This window comes from Capsicum annuum, chromosome 3 (assembly GCF_002878395.1).
Source record: "Capsicum annuum cultivar UCD-10X-F1 chromosome 3, UCD10Xv1.1, whole genome shotgun sequence".
Lineage (NCBI taxonomy): Eukaryota > Viridiplantae > Streptophyta > Magnoliopsida > Solanales > Solanaceae > Capsicum > Capsicum annuum.
This window is the reverse complement of record NC_061113.1, coordinates 3,985,186-4,007,198: the sequence shown is the minus strand read 5'-3', so window position 1 is coordinate 4,007,198 and position 22,013 is coordinate 3,985,186. Positions and strand designations below refer to the sequence as shown.

The 22,013-nt window shown below is 35.6% G+C and overlaps 1 protein-coding gene across 1 annotated transcript; it reads left to right on the top strand.

Moving 5' to 3' along the window:
* Positions 1–16,927: 16,927 nt before the first annotated feature.
* Positions 16,928–19,506, top strand: LOC107864492 (pentatricopeptide repeat-containing protein At2g20540). The gene has a single exon (XM_016710871.2). It carries the CDS (start codon positions 17,131–17,133, stop codon positions 18,730–18,732), a length of 1,602 nt encoding a protein of 533 aa, XP_016566357.1. The 5' UTR covers positions 16,928–17,130; the 3' UTR covers positions 18,733–19,506.
* Positions 19,507–22,013: the final 2,507 nt, after the last annotated feature.

Sequence of the window (22,013 nt, the reverse complement as noted above, 5' to 3'; positions counted from 1 at the left end):
ACTCTTGTCCAGAACGCATGTTCACAACATTTCAAAACAATGAACCTGCACAATTGACCAGTAATTCTGCCTTATAGCACAAGTTAGAACCGATATATGGGGGACAAAATTTCAAGACACACTTTGGGCGACAAAAATTCAAGCCGAGACATTTGAGGGAGAAAAATTCAAGACCGATCACTTTGGGACAATGGGCCTACTTTCGCCATCCATATGCTTTGCTATCTAAACAAACCAAAAAAAAAAATTACTACACAAAACTCAATGGAACTGATACAAATTGATTAATTCAACATGTAGACACTTGATTCGATCACTGTTCTTTATGTTTTTTGGTTTCTTACCCGATATCCAATACCTGCATTAGAGCCGGCCTATTCTGGGGTTGGCGCTTCCAACAAGATTTTCTCCACATCCAATCAATCACTGTTCTTTGACATCCTAATTTAGGAATACGATTACAACGAGTTTTAGACAGTTTTTTGAATAACCGTGGTGTTAGGCCATCCGGGAAGAAGTTACTATTGCGATGAAGATTTTGAATCCGGGAAAGTACTATTGATTCTCTGACAGAGGGATTCCATAGCAAAAGTATGAGATGCTTACAATCAGGATAAGAGCCAATCCATCATAGAACAGACGATATAGAAGAAGAAGAAGAATACAAGGAAAACTCGCCTTTGAAACAGTACCACGAACTCGTGTGCTGGTTAATCTGGTTTGTTTACAGACCAGCTAAAGTACACCAGACAGTTCAATTTATGATAAGAAAACACATAAAAAGATTGTAACATGATTACCATAGAAGTAAACTAAAGAAAACCAACGAACTAATTTTGGGAAGAACAAACTTTCTGTATAAACAAAACCTGTCTGAGAGAAATTAGATTGAGGACGTAATTCAAGTGGTGCTTTGGATGTCCTTAAGACAGAACTAACGAAGACCCATATCTTTGCAGCAGAGTAGCACTTCACCATCCGAAAACCTATATTTCGGCAGGACTGAAAGAAAACCGGCACCTTGTAAAGTAAACAATTTTGTCCAAGATTCTTTGACGCCATAGTCTTTCATGACCCAAAACCTGAAAGTGTTCACCGTTTGAGACGTATAATGAACATAAGCACAAAACTTTTCTGTCAAAACTGAAACAAACCTCCCGCATTTGCTCTGGCAACGGTATCTCTGTGTACATCTCACTTGAAATACTCAATACAGTCACCGTAGATCTTGTTATATCATCGATCCAATAAAATGCTCCATGCACAAATACCATAGATTCGGTACATAATAAATCAGGGCAATTGCCGATAGGATAGTTATTCGTTTATCTCCAGGAGCCACTTTTCAACGCAAGAATTTCACTGCATGCTTTTTCATCAATCTTAAGGATCTTATAGTCGTCACTAACTGACTCATATCCCAATCCCCAAGTGCAACAAAGCTCCGAGGAAAATTCAGGATCCGGAAGTACTATTGATTCTCTTGTGGCCGGAGAGGTTCCATAGCAAAAGTAGATAGTTTTTATCACGATTGTTAAAAACCCCGATAAGCGCCAAGCTATCATAACGACAATATAATCTGCAACGCCGCCATGGTTTACCGTAAGAAGGACAATCAAGTTTTTTTCTTCCTCAATGCGTTGAGCCGATGATAAAGAAGAACAATACAACGAGAACTCGTCCTCAAGAAGGTACGTCTGGCTAACAAGTTATTATTTTTGAGGATTTTGATTATTCTTGGCGCGATTGACATGCTTTATTGTAAAGTAAGGCTCGGATATCAATGTCATCCAACCCTTCAAAACACATTTGAATCATAGAAGAGACCGCACAGGTAGCCTGCTGAGGATTTCCATAATTATTTCTTCTTGCAATGGAACTGAATACTTCATAACACTCTTCACTGCAATTAAAAAAAATGAACAATTAATTAACCAAAAAATAATTACAACTCCATCTTTCTAGCACCCAAGGGTTTGACCTAGTGGTTGTTATTTTCCTTCTACGGGTACTAGAATCTGTATTAATACAACAACTTCACAACAAGTTCATGTATGAACAAGAACAGTTTTGAAGTTCTTTACCACCTTAAACACAAGATTATTACTAATCTATCCAAGAAGTGTATTAGATATCAGAAAATAGATAAAACAGAAATTTTAGACCAAGTCCCTCGAGTCCACGGAGTGTCCTTAAGGAATAATTCCCCTCACTGTACCCGAGGTTATGGAATTTTCCTCCTAGAATAAAATGATCTTCAATCCAATTATAGCGGTACCTCAAATAATTGGATTCCACGAACGCACTCAACTGTTTGAATGATCACACAAAATATTTTTAAGAGAAGAAGAGTTTTGTATTCTAAAAATCTCAAACCTATATAGCCATAACATGCCTCTTCTGAAAAGTCTGTTTATCCAAAGACTGTGTCTTTCAGAACAGACATACCATTTCACGTGAAACAGTGTGTCATTTCGTTGAAGGGTTGCATTTCGATCGATCATTTGCCAAATCCGAATCCGAGCGAGCGACGACGACAACGGCGCGAGGCATCTCTTATTTCTTGCCTCACTTAGCATGTGAAGGAAGTGCTTTCTATTAAAAACACTCCATAGTTCCCTTCTCCCACCAATTTGGGAGAATTAGTGAACTTTCCAATTTGGGAGTACACCTTCTAAATTGGTGTCTCCTTCCTTCCATCATTTTCTCTTCATTTTCCATTCACACTTCTTCCATTCATATTGAACCCAACAGTGGTCAATGACAGATGCGTGTTGTTAGTGGGAGGTGGTAGGTATCCCATGGAACTTATCGAGGTGCGTGCTAGCTAACCGAGACATTACAGTTATCAAAAAAGAAATCCATCTGCCTAATTTTGATAACTTATTAGATTCTGAAAAAATAATTATACATTTTATATAGATTTCTTAATACAAATACATGATTTTTTTTTTCAATGTTACTCGTTCTACCGAAACTGTAACTAGTACTCTAGCTCCACCCTGGTATATCAAGTCTACATTAGTAGCTAGTGCGTATTCAATGGAATAGTCGAGATGTGCAAAAGCTAAAACACACAAACAAGCAAAAAATACCTTTATGTTTGGGAATTATTACAGTATTCTTCATCTTTTGGCCTTTGAAAATATTTGCCTATTTGCTTAGGGTTTCTCTTCTTTTCTACTTTTTATATTCCCATTACAACGCTACAACTACATAATATTTGCGTTGATATATTATTATACATATTAAGTAGATTTCTTTCTATAAATACATGATATTTGCCTAAGTTACTGATTCAACCGAATCCGTAACCAGTATTCTAGCTCTGCCCTTAGTATACAAAGTAAATTAGTAGATGTAGTCGAGGTGCATGAAAGCTAATTCATATTACTACATTACAAGAAGGAAAAACACAGACACAAAAAAAAAAAAAAAAGTAGAAAATACCTTTGTGATTGGGAGGTAGTGATTTCTTCATCTTTTAGTCTTTGATTTGAATACTTAGGTTTTTCTCTTCTTTTATATGTTGCTCTTTTTTACTACTTTAATATTTCCATTGATGTTATTTATATTTGCATTGATATTATATATGTCACTTAATTATTTTTTATTTTAAAAAGGGGCTTGCTTAGTTAATACGTTTAGTTGAACATAAAATTATGAAATAATAGTTACTCGAGCAAGTGTCTAAGATTTGGAATCTCGAGATGAATTTTTGACCCCCTAAATTACTGAGCCAATCTCTAGTCTTGTGCTCAGGGGATTCAAGATCTATAAGTATACGTAAAAAAGGTAAAAAAATTATCTTATATATAATAGTACTTGCCGATGGGGTTCGGGTGAACACCCTCGGGCTCCCTAGATTTGCTGTTGTCCCTAATCCATTGAGTGATCTACCTCGGGCTATTGACATCATACGCTCTACTAATATACGATCCCCACAGATCTTAGACAGTTATTTGAATAACCATAATGTTTGGGCCAACGTAAGCACTTAACATTTCAAGAAAAAGAATACTACTACTTCCAACCATGCACCAGAAAGTTGAATTTTATGACATTACAATGAAAAAGAAGTTTTCTTGAGAGTAAATACTAAGAAAGTAATTTTGGAGAAATGGAGAAATCAAGCTTTCTGTATAAATAAATCCATCCTGAATACGTTCCGAAACAGATTGAGGCCAGAAGCGCGATGATTCTTTCGATGTCTTGAATACAGAACCACATTCCAAATCTCTGCAACGGAGTAACACTTCACCATCTGTAAACTTGTATTGCGGTATTGAATAAAGATCGGTACCTTGGATAGTAAACAATCAATTCCAACATTCCTTGACATCGTAGTCTTTCAGTATCCATAACTTGAATGTGTGGATCCCTCGACGAATATGAGTAGAATATACACAAAGCATTCCTTCCAATGCCGAAACACCATTTATGCAGTTCACGTTGAAAACCAAGGACATTCCTTCTGGCAACGGTATCCCTCCGTACACCTCATTTGAAATTCTAAATGAAATCAACGAATTTTTCAGTAACGAATCAAGCCAATGAAAAGCGCCATGTACAAATGCCCCAGAATCCTCCGTATCAGACAACACAGGGGATACACCAGAAGGACGTTTATCAATTTTCCTCCAGGAACCACTTTTCAGAGCGAGAATTTCACAATGTGCTGCGTCGTCAATCATAAGGATCTTATAGTTATCACTAGTCGAGTCATATCCCAGTCCGCAAGAATAATCTTTTGTCAGTGAAAACTCCGTGCGAGGAAGTACTATTGATTCTCTTGTGGAGGGGTTCCATAGCAAAAGTATGGCTCGTGCGTACTGAGGATACTGAGGATAATCACGTAACTTGATAAGAGCCAAGCCATTGTAACAACAATACATTCTGAACCTCCATGGTCTCGGGTTAGAAGGCCAATCAAGTTTTCGTACATCCTCAACCAGTTAAACCGAAGATAAAGAAGCCGATGATAAAGAAGAACAATGCAAGGGAAACTCACCATGAAGAACAAGAATTTTTTGGGAACTTTGGTTATTCTTGGCATGATTGAGATGTTTCAATGTAAAGTAAGGCTCGGATATCAATGTCATCCAATACTACGAAACACATTTGAATCGTAGAAGAGACAACACCGGTAGCCTACTGAGAATATCCATAATTATTTCTTCTTGCAAGCGAACTTCCATCGTCCCATCGACATCCATATTCTTTGAACGCTTCACAACTCTCTTCCCTGCAGTTAAAAAATTTGGTTAGCGCTATGCAGCTAGTCGTGAAGCCAAGATTTTCAGCAAGGGAACTCAAAATCTAAAGAACTAAACATACAAAGAAACTAAGCGAACTCAACATCTACATATATAAAAAGCAGTCCCGTGCACTAAAGCTCCCACTATGCGCAGAGTTCGGGAAAAGGCCCCACCACAAGGGTGTATTGTACGTAGCCTTACCTTGCATTTCTGCTAGAGGCCATTTCCAAGGCTTAAACCAGTGACCTTCTGATCACATAACGGCAATTTTACCAGTTACTCCAAGGCTCCCTTTCTCAACATCTATATATATATATATATATATATATACATAAACGAAAAAAATAAAAAGGTTGACTTAAGATACTCCCTCCGTTTCAAAAAGAATGACCTGGTTTGACTTGGCAAGGAGTTTAAGAAAATAAAAAAGATTTTTAAATTTTGTGGTCTTAAATAAAAGATACTTTAATCCTGTGGTGTTAAGCATGCCACGTGGAAAGTTAAAAGTAAAAAGTCGCTAAAAATGGAAAGAGGTCATTCTTTTTTAAATGGACTAAAAAGGAAAGTAGGTCGTTCTTTTTTAAACAGAGGGAGTATAAGTGTAAATTTCGAGGTCTAGCTCCCTAGCTCCGCCCGTGGGTCCATCTATCTAAGCCTTGGTACGCAGAGTTTAAGTTAGGTGAAGAGTCAAGATCCATAGGCTTTGTTATCTTTGAATGCTTCACAACTCTCTCCCCTGCAATTCAAATTTATAATGAAGCCAGTATTTTCGTCAAGAAAATTCAAAATATAAAGAAATTAAACATACAAAGAGGCTAGATTCAACATCTACCACATATACATATATAAAAATAATCGACCTTCTATGATTTATCAGCTCCACCATCTCTGTCTTGCATAGACGGAGGGTGAAGGGTGGTCTAGTGCACATCCTTTGTCGGAATTATGTGGTTCAAACATGGTTTCGATTCTTATGTACATAGAGAAAAAAAAAAATTTGCACACCCTTCAAACATGAAGTTTTGGCATGCATAGTTTAAATCAGGAATAGTCGAGGTGTATACGAGCTAGCAGATAATGACATTACATGAATACACATACAAACTAAAAAAAAAAAAAAAGCAAATAATACAAAAGAAAAAGATACCTTTGAAAAGATTTGGCTTTTGTGTCATCTTTAGAGCTTACTTTTCTCTATTTGCTTTAATTTGAATGCTTAGAATCTCCTTTTAAAGATTTTTAATATATTCCTACTTTTAATATGATATGGTATTTTCTTCTTTCCTTTCTATTTTCCCACTTTTGGCATCATAAGGTATTAATCAAACTTGGTTGTTCAAATATATAAAAATATCAAATCGGCATGCTCGATTATTATAATTAATTAAACGAGAAAAATGTTTAAATTAAAATTTGTTAAAAATGGATTAACGTTTAAAAATAGTAAAACACTATTACATGATTGTGACTAGGGGTGTTCATGGTTTGGTTTTTAACCAAACCGAACCGCGATCCAAATCAAACAGATTAAAAAAACCGATATTTGGTTAGGTTTGATTTTGAATTTTAAAAAATCGATACTAATTTGGTTTGGTTTGGTTTTACTCTAAAATAACCGACAAAATAACCAAACCGAACCAAGATATATATAATATAATTATTTATGTATTATTCATAAATAAAATATAAACATTTGTTACGTTTTATATTTTAATCATGATTTAACTTTAGTCGTAACACATTAAGTCATTTTTTCATCTAGTTGATAGTACCTTATGAGATTCTAAGTGAATTTTGCACTTTAAATGGCAAATGATACTAATTGTAAAAGTAATATCTTGTTGTATATTGAAATTTATAGCTGAGATTCATTTGATTATAGACAATCATTTTTAACTTTCTTTTTGAACCTTGTTGAGCAAGAAGTTTATGTGTTCACCTTTTGGGAGATTTATCATATCATTATGTTAAATGTAGTTTTAAAATATTTTTTTATAAGTGTTCATATGGTGTTGTTCATAGCTTTGCCAAAGTATAACATTCAATTGACATCTTAGTTTCAAGGTTGAGATACGACACTCGGTTAACATCTCATATGTTAGATTGGATTTGTTTTTTTTAATTTTCAACTTTTATTATTAGCTAAAGTTATAAACCGAACCAAACCGAACTAAACCGACAAGTACCAAACCGACGGTTATTTTTTTGTTTGGTTTTAGAAATTTATAAACCAACTAAGTTAGTTTGGTTATGATTTTGACCAATAACCGACCCGAACCGACCCATGAACACCCCTAATTGTGACAACGTAAAAAATAAAAAAATTGAGGATCTTTCCTGTTATTATCATGTGTTTAGACCTGTAAATAAACTAGAAATTTGAAATAACTGGCTGATAAATAGAAAAAAGAATCTGTAATTAAAAGTATCTGCGACGACAGAGTTCTGTGTGTGTCCTTAAAGAATTTATTTCCGTCATTTTACTCAATGTGTCGGATTACTTTCTCTAAGGCAGCGTCGATTTTTTCTTTGTAATAACATAGTACTTCAATGATTGAAGAGTCTTCAGTACGAATTCTTATATTAGTAGATTGTTTATTTGTCAGATATTAGTATACGGGTACTCCCGAACCCTCTAGGGGCCCCTTCGTCCATGAGCCGTCGTGCCGAAGAAGAGAGGTCGCGGTTGGTCCTGCCTTGCAATCCGCCGAGCTGGAGGAGGTGCATACACTGGGTTACAGTAAGGTACTTGGTTCGGTTATAGTCGTATGGATTATACTTTGCATTTATATTGGGTTACAACATGCACATTTCCTATCACCAGTATGCACCTATATCTATCAACCTTATGGGGATTGCATAGTATAGTCGATGAGTATTAATTGTGGTGTGTTGTGTGTTGATTAGACCTTTCGGGTTATGGGGCCCAGTTTAGGTATTATTTGTCCGGGCTAAGTATTGTGTTGTTATTATTATTAATTCATGGCAGGTTGATTATTGGACTGGTACTGAGATTCGAGAGATGAATATGATTCCTTTCTCTTACGGTTATTTTATCTCGCATGATTATCCCATGGTTAGACATTATGGTTTGATATTCTGATTATGTTAGCACTAGTTCCTATGTACTATGATTGACCTCCCATGCCATTACTACATTTGGGATGCTCTATTTCGCATTGTGGAGGCAATCAGTAAGCTAGACCTACGACAGCAAAAATATAGGTAGAGATCGACTTAACCAAACCCCGAGGCAATGAAATCTTACTGGAAATCAGAAACAAAGAAAGCCACATGACAGTGATCAGCCAAGTCGTGGAATATGAAACTATACCAGTAACAACATCAGAAAGGAGATTAGCGAACATAGGCAACACGAGGAAAGTTCAAAGAACACCCCTTACCACAGAAGACAAAAGCCAGCATGGAGATGATGAATGCAACAAAACAATGTCAACAAGAAAGTCGAAAGAATCTCAATATTTCAATTGTGAACCACTTCAAGAAAACCAAAGAAAGTGGCAAAGAGGAAGAAATAAAGCCACGCAAACAAAGGAAATAGAATATCCAGAGATAATCATGTAAGAGTAGCTAAGCATCGAAAAAGTATGCTTATATGATCTAGTCATGTATTTGAAGTTTCTCTGGGATTAGTAAGGCAAAATGAGATCACCCTGGCCTACTGAGAGCTCTAACATGAGCTATTAATTTGCATGAATATCCAAATAACATTAATTGCATAATATTTGAAAGATCATATCTCTGATTAAGTTATACAAGTGTCGTCCCCAATTGCATAACTTTGACATATAAGGAATTTATTAGAAAGCTTCAACGACTATTGAATTCTTCTGCAATTTAAAGAATCATTGTAAATACTTAGTGTGTTATTCCATTTACTGTTTGAGATTTAACCAAATATACAAGATATGCTCTGCTGAAAAGATTTTAAAAGAAAACAAACCACATCTCATCTGGTTGAACTGTCACCCCTAGCCACACATACGAGACAATCTTGTATTTTGCCACATATGTGAGTTCAGTCTTCCAAGACTTGTCAGAGTTCTGTGCTTGGCGAAAATACAAAATATTTTCAGGCACGGCGGTAACAGAAACAGATAAGGTAAAACAAATATGGATTTTTGTCAGAATGAGAGAACTTCAAAGTTCCATACTTGAAGATCACACTGATGAAAATATTTTTTTGACAAAGTGCATAGTTCAACTAGCCAGATAGTGTTTCCAACATAATTTAAATTCATGGAAAATAAACTTCAACCACAAATAAAAATATGAAGAAATAATAATTTTATTGATAAACGATTATGGGTACAAATCTGTTCCTCCCTTGATTCTTCTCTCGATTTTCTCCGTAATTCGAGCGCCGTTAGTGATTCTTCTCTCGATTTTCTCCATAATTCGAGGGCCATTAGTAGAGTATTTCTCGAACATAGGATGATCTCTTCATGAATATCCCATGATTTTGTGGGATATTGGTGATCTTTTTACGAATACCCATCAGTTTATGGGATATTCAAGATGCCTGTTTTAGGGAATATGTTACACTTTAAATAGGGATATTAGTGATCTTTTTACGAATACCCATCAGTTTATGGGATATTCAAGATGCTTGTTTTAGGGAATATGTTACACTTTAAATAGGCGGAATCATCAAGCTAGATTTAGGGTAAAGTAGCCCCAAGAACATAAATCAAAATTGAACTCTTTTTGTAGAGTCCACAAAATTTCAGTGTCTACAGATAGTTCATACAATCACTTTTTGTTTTTACAGAAGTAAACAAGGCATATGCAACACAAGGGTAGTCCCAGAAAAATAACAAAACCTAACTTGTTACAACGCTGAATATTGCCAAGTTTGACATCCTAATATATGCTCCCAACAGGTCGAGAAGCTTAAACGCGTATGTAAAGTTGTATGGCCCCAACCAAATCTGCGACTCCTACAATATAAGCGAATGATGAGCTACAAACAAAACTAGTAATAACATTACAATGAAAAAAAGGTTATAGTATGATTACCTCGAAAAGATGTTGTCTTGATCGTACATGAGTAAATACTAAGTAAGTAATTTTGGAGAGATCAAGCTTTCTGTATAAACAAATCCATTCCGAATACATTCTGAACGAGATTGAGGCCAAAAACCAGATGATTCTTTGGTTGTCTTAAATATATAACCACAACAGTCAAAATGCTATCAACGGAGTAACACTTCACCATCTGAAAACCTGTATTCTGGTACCAAAGAATAAAGATCGGTACTTTGGACAGTAAAAAATCGATTCCATAGTCTTTCATTGTGCATAAGTTAAAAGTGTACTTCCACTGATCATAATGAGTGGTACAAATACAAATCATTTCTCCCAATACCGAAAGGCCATGTTTGACGCAATTCATGTCCCCCATTTGAAATATCATATGAAGTCACAGACTCATTCGGTGACAAACCAAGCCAATGAAATGCTCCATGTACAAAAGCCAAAGAGTCCATATTAGACAACCATGAGGAATAAATGCCAGTAGGCTTACCAATTATTCTCCACGAACCACTTTTCAGTGCAAGAATTTCGCTGCATGATTGGTAACCGATCTTAAGAATCATATACTCAGCACTAGTAGTTGAGTCATATCCCAATCTCCGCAAATATAATCTTCTGACGGTAAAAATTTTGTACTAGGAAGTACTATTGATTCTCTTGTGGAAGGGTTCCATAGCAAAAGTATGAGATGTTTAACATGATCATATTTACAAATCCCTACAAGAACCAAGCCATCGTAGCAACAATATATCTTGCAACTCCCTGGTTTACTGCCATAAAGCCAATCAAGTTTTTGTACATTCTCAGTAAATTGATCCAACAATAAAGAAGCTTGCGTTAAAGAGGAAAGATGCAAGGTAAACATGTCCTTAAGAAAAAGAATTTTTGGGGAATTTTGGTTATTCTTGGAAAGCTTGCGATGCTTCATCTTAAAGTAAGGATGGGAGATCAATGCCATCCAAATCTTCGAAACACATTAGAATCGAAGAAGAGATCGCACAGGTAGCCTGCTGAGGATATCCACAACTATTTCTTCGTTGAAGTGGATTCCCGTAGCACCATCAACACCCATCTTAATTTTTTCCTCAAAATGCTTCGCAACTCTCTTCCCTTCAATTAAAAATTTTGCTTATTAATCCCATATAGACCATAAGACATAAGCAGTGCCGCATAGAGACGGATCTAGAATCTTAAGTTTATGAGTTCTAGATGCTAGAAAAGGTAACTTGTTGAGTTCTGGTAAAATTATTATACATATTAAATAGATTCTTAACACCAATACAGGATTTTTGCCAAAATTACAGGATCTTTATATACAAGTTCTTCGACACGTGTGTTGCACGTGTATTCCGAGTCATGTAACATGTAATTTTTCTACTTCTGATATGATACTTTGTTCCCTTGCTATATTGGTATATCTAATTGAACAAATAAAATTTGAAAAACAAAATGAAAGAAGAATAGTTCAACTCTCAAGAGAATAAAATTGTGTTACACAAAAATTGAAGATACTTACTTTGTACTATACGACGACGTCCGCATTAATGTAGTACTTTAATTTGGGATTGGAGAGTCTTCTTAAAATGAAGGTCAATTGATCAAACCACGTTAAATTTCTTTATTTTATCTCCTGGTTTATATTTAAAGTCTTGCCTTCCATTGATCATTAGTGTAAAAAGTTATAATTTGAGCTTGGCATACCAAGCTTTGTACATCATAACTGGGAGACAACTCTAGCTAATCCTAACCAAAAATTTCTTATACAAGAAGTTTATGGTGGCTCATCCATATGCTTTGCTGTCTAAACAAAAAAAACTTACTCTACACAAAACTCAATGGATATTGATACGGGTGTACCAAGCTATCCAACAAGTTCTACAAGCTGTCCAACAAGTTCACGACCATTCACACGTAGCCAAGCTCGGGAGTTACAAAAACTCCAAGCTATGTTCATGCAAATGGCCGTGTGTGAGTTGGTACTTGATTCTTCCAATGGATTAAATATTTTTAAGTGTGACGAGGAGCCTTGAAGTGTAATAAACTTACACTCCAAGGACACCCCTTGGCAAGGGTAGGATGGTCATTTGTTATCTCCCTTTGTGGACTAATATAAATAGATAGTGTTAGGGTTATTTTGGAGTTAGTTCATTCATGATATTTTGAGAACACAAGACTTGTAATATTTTGAACTTCTCTCTTCTATTGGAGAAGCTCAAAACCGAAATTCCCAATTGGAGTGACACTTGGGTTGAATTTTGGCTAGAAACTAGGATCTTGAGGTCATTGAGTTCCTCTTGGTCAAAGTAAGAGCTTGGTAATAATATTTATTAGTCTTAGGGTTCTTAGATTCTTGAATATTGTATGTCAAGTTACTATCTTTAATTTGTAATCTTGTTGTTTGTGTGGTAACATAGTGAAGCCATGTGGGGCCATTTTCGATTCACTATAGTTGCTTCCACTTTGTTGCTCTTGTTGTTGTTATTGTAATCTTGTAATCTCTATCATCTTGTCATTTTTTGTAAACCTTGAAGTCTAGTGAAGCCGTGTGTGGCCTATTTCGATTCACTAGCATTGTTGTTGCTCATCTTGTTATTCTTGTGTTGGCTTGACTCTCTTGATACACACTCACTTTTGTATCAGATATATCCGGCATACATACAGTCAATCACCGAAAATAACAAAATCTAACTCGTTACAGAGTTTATAGAATAACCGTGATGTTGAGGCCAGCTTAAGCACATAATGTAGCTTCTCAATACCAAGTAAGCAACTTTGGAGAGATCAAGCTTTCTGTGTAAACAAAACCATTCTGAATACATTCCGAATCAGATTGAGGCCATACGCCAGATGATTCTTTGGATGTCTTACACACAGAACCACTACGTCTCAACTGGCTGCAACGGAGCAACACTTCACCATCTGAAAACATGTATTTCGGGGTGACTGAATAAAGATCGGTACTTTGTATGGTAAACAACTGATTCCACGATTCTTTGACACCATACTCGTTCATTACCCATAACTTAAAATTGTACTTCCCGTGATCAATACGAGTAGAATAAAAACAAAGTATGTCTCTCAATACTGAAACACCTTGTTTGCTATGCATTATATGAAAAAACAAATCCAGTCCCATGGCAACGGAATCTCTCCATACAGCTCATCTGAAATACTAAACGTAACTACAGAATTATTCAGTAACGAATGAACCCAATGAAATGCTCCGTGTAATCTAATGCTCCATGTCGAAATACTAAATAATTCATATCAGATCACACAGGGTTATTGCCTGTAGGATGATTATCAAGTTTTCTCCAGGAGCCACTTTTCAGCGCAAGAATCTCATTACGTTCTTTACCATCGATCTTGAGTCTTATAGTCATCACTAGTTAGTTATAATACACTTGCTAATGGGGTAAAAACAACATCATCAAAGTCGCTCATCAACTTAAAAATTAATTACAAACTCATATTCTTAGTCATGGGGTAATCCAATAAATGTATAACCCCGCTTTATTTTGTAAGCTTCATTTTTCCTTCATCAAGAATAAGGAGGGAAAAAGGTACCCGTATACATACATAGTTTAAACTGGATATCACTTGTCTTTCTATGTGGTGTATACGTGGTTTACCCGTATACAAGTACAGAATTATCCAGTAGAAGGGAATACAGAAACTCTTTGAGATGCACCTTTTCAAGTCATGGGCTGTAGTCGCAGCACCCCTGCTAAACAACACTGCTCATGACTCATGAGCAGCTGTATAACGATAATTGCATACTTTTTCGTCTCAAATTCTTCATGTTCATCATACTTATCCACATTTTACAGCACCCCAAGATTGAATTTCACGACAAGTGATAAACATGCTCATGAGCTGCTGCATAAAGATAATGGCATGCTTTTGAAGTTATTTTCATCTATAACTCTTCACATTCGTCATGCTTGTCCACATCTTACGACACTCAAAAATTGAAGCCCGCGGAGTCAAAAACTCATCTCAGATTTAGAGGCTAACTATTTCATTAGGTTTCAAAAGGACACTATTTCGTAGCATACCTACTTACGCTGTTGTGCTCACAATTTAAAATGGCAGGGGAGGCGGCCATATTTGCTTACCAACCTCAAGAATCTCCTTTGCCCTTCTCAATTTCCCCTACATCACAGAAAGTATCCATCAGATAACAACGTTACAATTTTAAACATTTATCTGATATTAACATACACACTTGAAAAGGTTTTAAATTTGCGTGGCAATAAACTCTCAAGCTATTTACCAACCTCTCTTTCGCGGTTGAGAGATTTGAAAAGGTTTCTGAGGGCAGATACCAGATATTTAGGGTTGAATTCAATCTGAAACTCTTTCGAACAAGCGAGGAATGAATTACCACAAGCTCCGCTTAAGCGTTCGACATACATTTAAGCTATCCTGAGATTTTTTTCTGTTAATGAATACCGACATGAATGGAACATTTGTTGAATGGCAGAACAACGATCAAATTAAGCCAAGCTTACAAGCAGCAAAACAGATGTAGATTCTTTGAAATCTCTGTGGCTCATTGGGGACCTTGTTGTCAGTAAGCTTCATGTATATTGTGCTGCCCGAATTTGTTCTATTAATCTCATTGCAATACTCCCGCATCATTTTGTATTGATCTTTAAATATCACCATCAATTAATGCAATCGCTTTCATCTTAGCTCTTTTAGCTTAAGATAAGGTCACATGAGCTCTTAGTTCGACACTTACTTTATCCCGAAATTCTGCCACTCTCCAATTTCCATTCGATCCAACTTCTTTGAGGTACTTTCTTGCAATGAAAGATGAAGTGATCGTCCTATTTTCATAATGCCACTCCTTACAAGTATGTACGGGATCATAAGTTCGAACCTGGAAAGCCTTATATTTTTGCATTTTTGAAGCCTTGATTTTCCATTTGCACTCTGGATGATGTATGCAAATTGCTTCCACTCTTAAATTATCATTCCACTCTGAGTCACAAAAATTTTCACTTGATGAATTTTCATACGAAATCTGTTGTTTATCATTTTCTCCCATGTTTGATTGATTTACTGAATCCATTTTGTCCGTCTGAAAGTAAAAATTCAAGTGTTCAAAGTATATCTCAAGCACATTGTTTTTTTGGATGATTTTGCTAACAGCGTACGCTTCAGAGTCTGTAGAGATCAACTTCCATTTATTACTAGATTTGCCGTCTTCTTGAATTCAACAAGATTCAGTTCTGCCGCATTTACATAATCAATGTAATCCATGTTTCCTCCAATGCAATGCTTGTCTAGTGTACGCTTCATAATTCCCCCATGATATATTTTCACCGTGATAAATGAAGACTCGGTTGACAAATCTGAAATTACAAAAAGTGAACTTCATAAAGTGTTGTTACAGACCAAAGAAAAATTCAAAATTATTGTTTCTTGCAAATGAACTAACATGATTAAGCTAACCATATTGAAAACTAGCAAACTAAATTGCCTTACCTAGATTCCAAGAAAATCAACAGATTTTGAGACATTATTTCACCAAAATAAGCAAATGAAATGTTCTGCTATATTTGCTAAAAATCAAGGTGAGAAACAACATGTGCTCTAATTTGAACAATTTGTTATCAATTTTAAAAAATAAAAGAGTCTCACTGTAGAAAGAAGGTGATCGACTATTACTGTTGCGTCTTAACAACATTATTACTCCCTGATAATTGGTTCTTCTATAGATTCGATTCCGGCTTGATATGATTTGTTGTTTCAAATTTTCAATTACAAGTTGGGAGGGAAAAGAGAGAAAATTTGCCTATTAAGCCTTTTTAAGTTTGCATTTAGCAAAATGTCCCGTCCTCTTCGAGTTTTTAATTAGCAAAATTGTCTATTTTTATCTTCTCATCTGTAGGATAGATAATAGATCTGTCGGATTGATTGTCGGACAAATAATAGTGCTGTCTTAAAAATGAGTTATCTCACTAAATAAAAAAACTTTTGATCCATTTAATTAAATAATAGACTTAAAAGACCTATTTAACAAAGAATCCCGGAAAGAAATTAATCTTATATGCAGGTGAGTTTTCTTTTTTTCTCTTTTTTTGTGGGGTGGGGGGGGGGAGGGGGGGAAATAGCATGATAGAAAGGTGATTGGTTGCTGTTAAAAAAATTTACGATGTTAGGGGTCGTTTGGTAGAGTGTATTAAAATGTTAATGCATAAATTATTTTTAGTAGTACCTTGTTTGGTATACCTTTTTACTCTATGTATAACTAATGCTTCTCTATTGTGTATTGAAGTGTGTATTACTAATACCTCAAAATTCATGATATTAGCAATCCAATGGATCTAATGCATGCATTAACATGCTTAAAGACCCTATTACCCCTCAAAAAAAATTCCGCATCCTTTCCAACATATATATTGAGGGTATTATGTAAAAAAAAAAAAAATTAGAAATTATTTAATTCATGTTTTTTTAATACATCGAACCAAACACTGCATAACAAAAATACAAGCATAACTAACACAAGTATTACTAATACAAGCATTACTAATACACCTTATTTTTCATTATTCTTATCCACTCTACCAAACAATTGTGTCTAAAACTGCACCACTTTTAAAACAAAAAGAACCAGTTGAAAGAACATGTATTGTTTTGTGTATAAAGCAAAAGATAATTTGTAAGTTTTCTTAGAGAAGTACAATCAAAGTTTGATGATACTTACATGTACAAATTGTCAAGTTTTCTCAAACAACATGAGTTTGGCAAATTTTAGTGATAGCACTGTTTTAGTATCTTTTTCTCCCTCGAATGCAAAATGAATGTAAGATTTGTGGTTTTAACAGTCAAAGGACTAGAAGATATGTTCATACCTATGTTAAACAACTGCAAAACCACAAAATTTTTGAAGAAAATACATGCCCAAATTGTCAAATTTTCACTATCCCAGAGTAATTACTTGGTAACCAGAATGGTTGAAATTTGTGACACAATTGGAGATATTGACTATGCAAATTCGTTGTTCACAAAAGTTGATGATCCTAACAACTATTTATACAATAGTATGATTAGAGCTTATACGCATAAACATAGGTATATTTCATGTATCAATATGTATCGTCAAATGATGAGGGGAATAGCGTCTCCAGATGAATATACGTACCCATTTGTTATTAGATCATGTAGTGCAACTTTGCGTGTTGATATAGGTGAACAGTTTCATGGTAATGTGTGTAGATTTGGGTTGATGTCGAGTGTTGTTATAGCAAATTCTTTATTGGATATGTACGTAAAATGTGATCGAATGGGGTATGCGCGTAAGATGTTTGATGAAATGTCTGAGAGAGATGTGATTTCTTGGAATGGTTTAATTTGTGGATACGTAAGATTGCGGCAGGTGAAGAAAGCGAGAGATTTGTTTGATGAGATGCCGAATAAGAGTATTGTTTCTTGGACTGCTATGATTTCGGGGTATACAAAAACCGGGTCTTATGGTGATGCGTTGGAGGTTTTTAGGAGGATGCAAATGGTCGGGGTGAAACCGGATTGGATTAGTTTGGTTTCGGTTTTGCCTGCTTGTGCGCAACTTGGGGCGCTCGAGTTAGGGAAGTGGATTCATTTCTATGCGGAGAAGTATGGGTATTTGAGGAAGACTTCTGTTTGTAATGCGTTGATGGAAATGTACGCGAAATGTGGAAGTGTAGATCAGGCTTGGCAGTTGTTCGGCCAGATGTCTGAAAGAGACGTGATCTCGTGGAGTACGATGATTGGAGGCTTGGCTAATCATGGTAGAGCGCATGAAGCATTGAAGTTGTTTCACGAAATGCAGAGATCTGCTGTTGAACCGAATGAAATCACATTTGTCGGTCTTCTATGCGCTTGCGCGCATGCTGGTCTGTGTGATGACGGTTTGAGGTATTTCGATTCCATGAAAGAAGATTACAACATAGAGCCCGGGATAGAGCATTATGGTTGTCTGGTTGATCTTCTTGGACGTACAGGCCGTCTTGAACGAGCTCTTGCAATCATCAAGAGCATGCCCGTTAAGCCCGACTCTGCTATATGGGGTTCTCTGTTGAGTTCTTGCAGAACTCATCGCAATCTTGAAATCGCAGTTGTTGCAATGGAACATCTACTAGAGCTCGAACCGGAAGATACAGGGAACTACATTCTACTCGCAAACATTTATGCAGATCTCGGAAAGTGGGACGGTGTATCAAGGATGAGGAAGTTCATAAGAAGTAAAAGCATGAAGAAAACACCGGGATGCAGTCTGATCGAGATAAACAGTTTGGTCCAAGAATTTCTATCGGGTGATAATTCGAAACCATTCTCAAAAGATATCCACGAGGTGCTAGAGCTTTTGGCCTTGCATCAAAGCGAAGAACATGATCTAGTTGTTGACACAATACTTAACTAGTACAGTAGTACTTAAGTTCATGAATTTATACTTCAACACATAGTGATCAACGAGAAGTTGTCATTCTGATGCATATGCTCTTTTCGGTTGAAGTTTTTAGCATGATTTGCCACATTCTTTAACGCGTCAAAGACAGGTATCGCGATGAACAGCCTGGAAGTCTATGCCAGACACGCGGTGGTGTTCTGTTTACATAAGAAATCTTGTCTGCAATGCGACGTTACAGACCAAAATTTCACTCATTTTGCTGGCATTGGTGACAAAGTGAGGATTGAGCCACTAGCAATCTGCTTATACAACAAGAAGTAAGCAACTCGCGACGCCATTGACCATGTACAAAGAAGATTTGCTCGTTGTCTTCAGACGATAATTTTTTCCAGTGAAGAACCAACGAGTAGGATATGGTCGACATGTCTGCTTGCCCCTGTGAATGCATCATCAATCATCTCACCAGTTGACCTGCCAATGACCCAAGTTGCTCGGACTCTCCAAAAAAGTTGTCGGATCCTCCAAATATACACTGTTTTTGAAGGATCCGACACGTACCCGATGACATTTCTGAAGAGTCCGAGCAACATAGCCAATGACTATGTATTGATCTTCTGCTCCTTACTTGTCTATGTTCTATAGATGGGCTTGATTCCCGAGCCTCTGATCGATATTGATCGTATAAGAAAAAGGCGATCAGGGGACTCTCGAAAGTGATAATATGCTCTTTTTGGTCTGTTTCAAAACAAATGATTATTTCTTATATTTCGAAGTAATTTAGCTTTATACTTTTCATGTTACTCTTAATGACATCATTGTTAGAGCCATGTAAATGTTATGTCTAAAACTACAAGTTTCAAAAGTCTTTCTAATTACCTCTTCCACACTAGTCAAACACCTTCACATAACATAAAGTCGATGAAATACTTTTTATCAACTCAATTATATCGTTTGAGATTTAGACTAAAGTAAATAAATCGAAAACACCTTGATTGTAGTACTATTGAATGTACCACAATTATACTATAAACTTAATAGGTTTACATATTTTTCATATTGATTTGGCAAGTAAGTCATCCTTAAGTTGAATATTTAGCAAATTAATCATGACACAAAATAATTTTGACTTCTATCAAGAAATTTATTTTGATAACTTCCTTTATATTACTGAAATCTCCCAAATTTTGCTATAAAAAATAGGTGAATTGACTACTTTATACACTTAATTCTTCATCATTGGAAAACTTTGGTTTATCTTTGAGTTGTTCCATTTTCCTCATTGCTTACATTTTGGGTATGTATGCAATTTGAATATACAATTTTATTACATCTGTCTAAGTTTTGGTGGATCGACTTACCTAATATTTGTGCTAGTATTGAAATAGCACAAATTGACTCGAACCCAATTGTTTTTTAGAAACAAGAGGGAAAACTGGTAAAGGAAAAAAGAGATTAATATCAAATTTTCTTCATTGAAATGAACTTTCAAATTCTCTCTTTACATATGAAATAATAAGAATACTAGTAATTTTTTCTAAAGACTAATGTATATTGCTGGACTAGTTAAATCCAATTATATATTCTTGGTCAATGCATATAATAATTTAGACTCTTCGTATTTATAGAGTCCTAGTAGAAGTCATTAGCTAAAGGAAAAAGAATCCTTTTTCTCCAGTACAACAATCTCTATAAATCCTATTTACCTTAATAGAATTATTTTCATTTTGTACATTAATTTTCTTATACGAAATATAAACCCTGATAGAAAGCTCTTTCAATATATTTCCAAGCCACTCTTGTTCATAGAGGCAAATATTAGACATAATGTCCAAAAACAAATCTACTAATGTTCCATGTGATATCCTATTTGACATTTTTACTTGGTTGCCCGTTAAATCTTTGTTACAATTTCAGTCTGTTTCTACATAATGAAATGATATAATCTCTGGAAATGAGTTCAAGAAAGCCTTGCTTGATCGATCCAAAGCTTTGGGACGTGTAAAGTTTTTGTCACAAGCAGATGGTGACGAAGTCAAGATTTCACACTTGGAATATCTCTGTGTGATCACACAGAAGCAAGAATTTCCACTAAAGGGATTCAGAGGTGCTGATATCTTATGCTCACACGATGGATTGATAGTATTAAAGAGAGATGGAGATTATAAGAAATTTGTTTTGTGGAATCCATCAACGAGACAATGCCAAGAGCTAGCCTTAGTGAATGAGTTGTACCATGATAGTATGAAATCCCCCTAGCATCATGTTCATATGTGGAGGAATATGAAAATCCTCGTGCTTGTGGGTTGTGTTATGACTCAACTACAAATGATTACAAGGTTATATTGATCTATAACTTGTTTTATGTTGTTTGGTCAAACGCTAATCGTTGGACAAGAAAAACAACTCTCCCAATGTTAGAGCAAATTCTCCCTACTATAGAACAAGAAACTATATTATGTTCATATGCATACCCCCAAGGTGTTACTGTTAAGGGTTGTGTATATTGGTCTCTGGGTGAGAAACTTCACTCATGCGTAAGTAGATATTCTGCTATCATATACTTTGATGTGGAGTCAGATGAACTAAAGGTGCTTCCAACACCGGACTTCATAGGTGAGAAGGAGTTGTTTCGTTTGACTAATTTGAAAGATCGCCTTAGTTTGTATGGTGGCAGACCCGGGTGCTACACCGGTGAACTTATAGAACTGGACATCTGGACCATGGACCAAGATGGCTGGAAATGGTCAATGAAACTTCGGCACATACCGGAATGTAATTCCAATAATTATTTTGTTACACATGGCATGTTTTTGTGCTGCATGGGGAATGATGGATTAATATTTCTAGGACCAGGGCATGAAAAATTTTCCATTTATTATCCTAAACAACAACAATTTTCTACCCAAAATATTGTATACTGTGATGTAACATGTTTGGATAGCTTATGTTTTCCAAAAATCAATGCCATGCACAAGAGGAAGAGTAAGCAGCTCACTCACTAAGGCTGGAATGCTTGTGTTTAAATGACAAATAAGGCGGTTAAGCTATCTGTGTCTGTTTAGTTTGATCGTTTAGCGTATGAGAGTATGAGAATATAAAGAGAAAACATCGCCACAGAACTCAATAGAGATGTGACAGGTTAAGACTTTCCATGTTAAGCTTTATCATTTTAGGTCATTTTCATTTTCTTTCTTAATTTTGCATTTTTCAAATTTATTAGTTCTACTTTTAACATTAATCCATTTTGATTTTGAATTGATTTTGATTAATCATAGTGTAATGCCAGTGTCAGT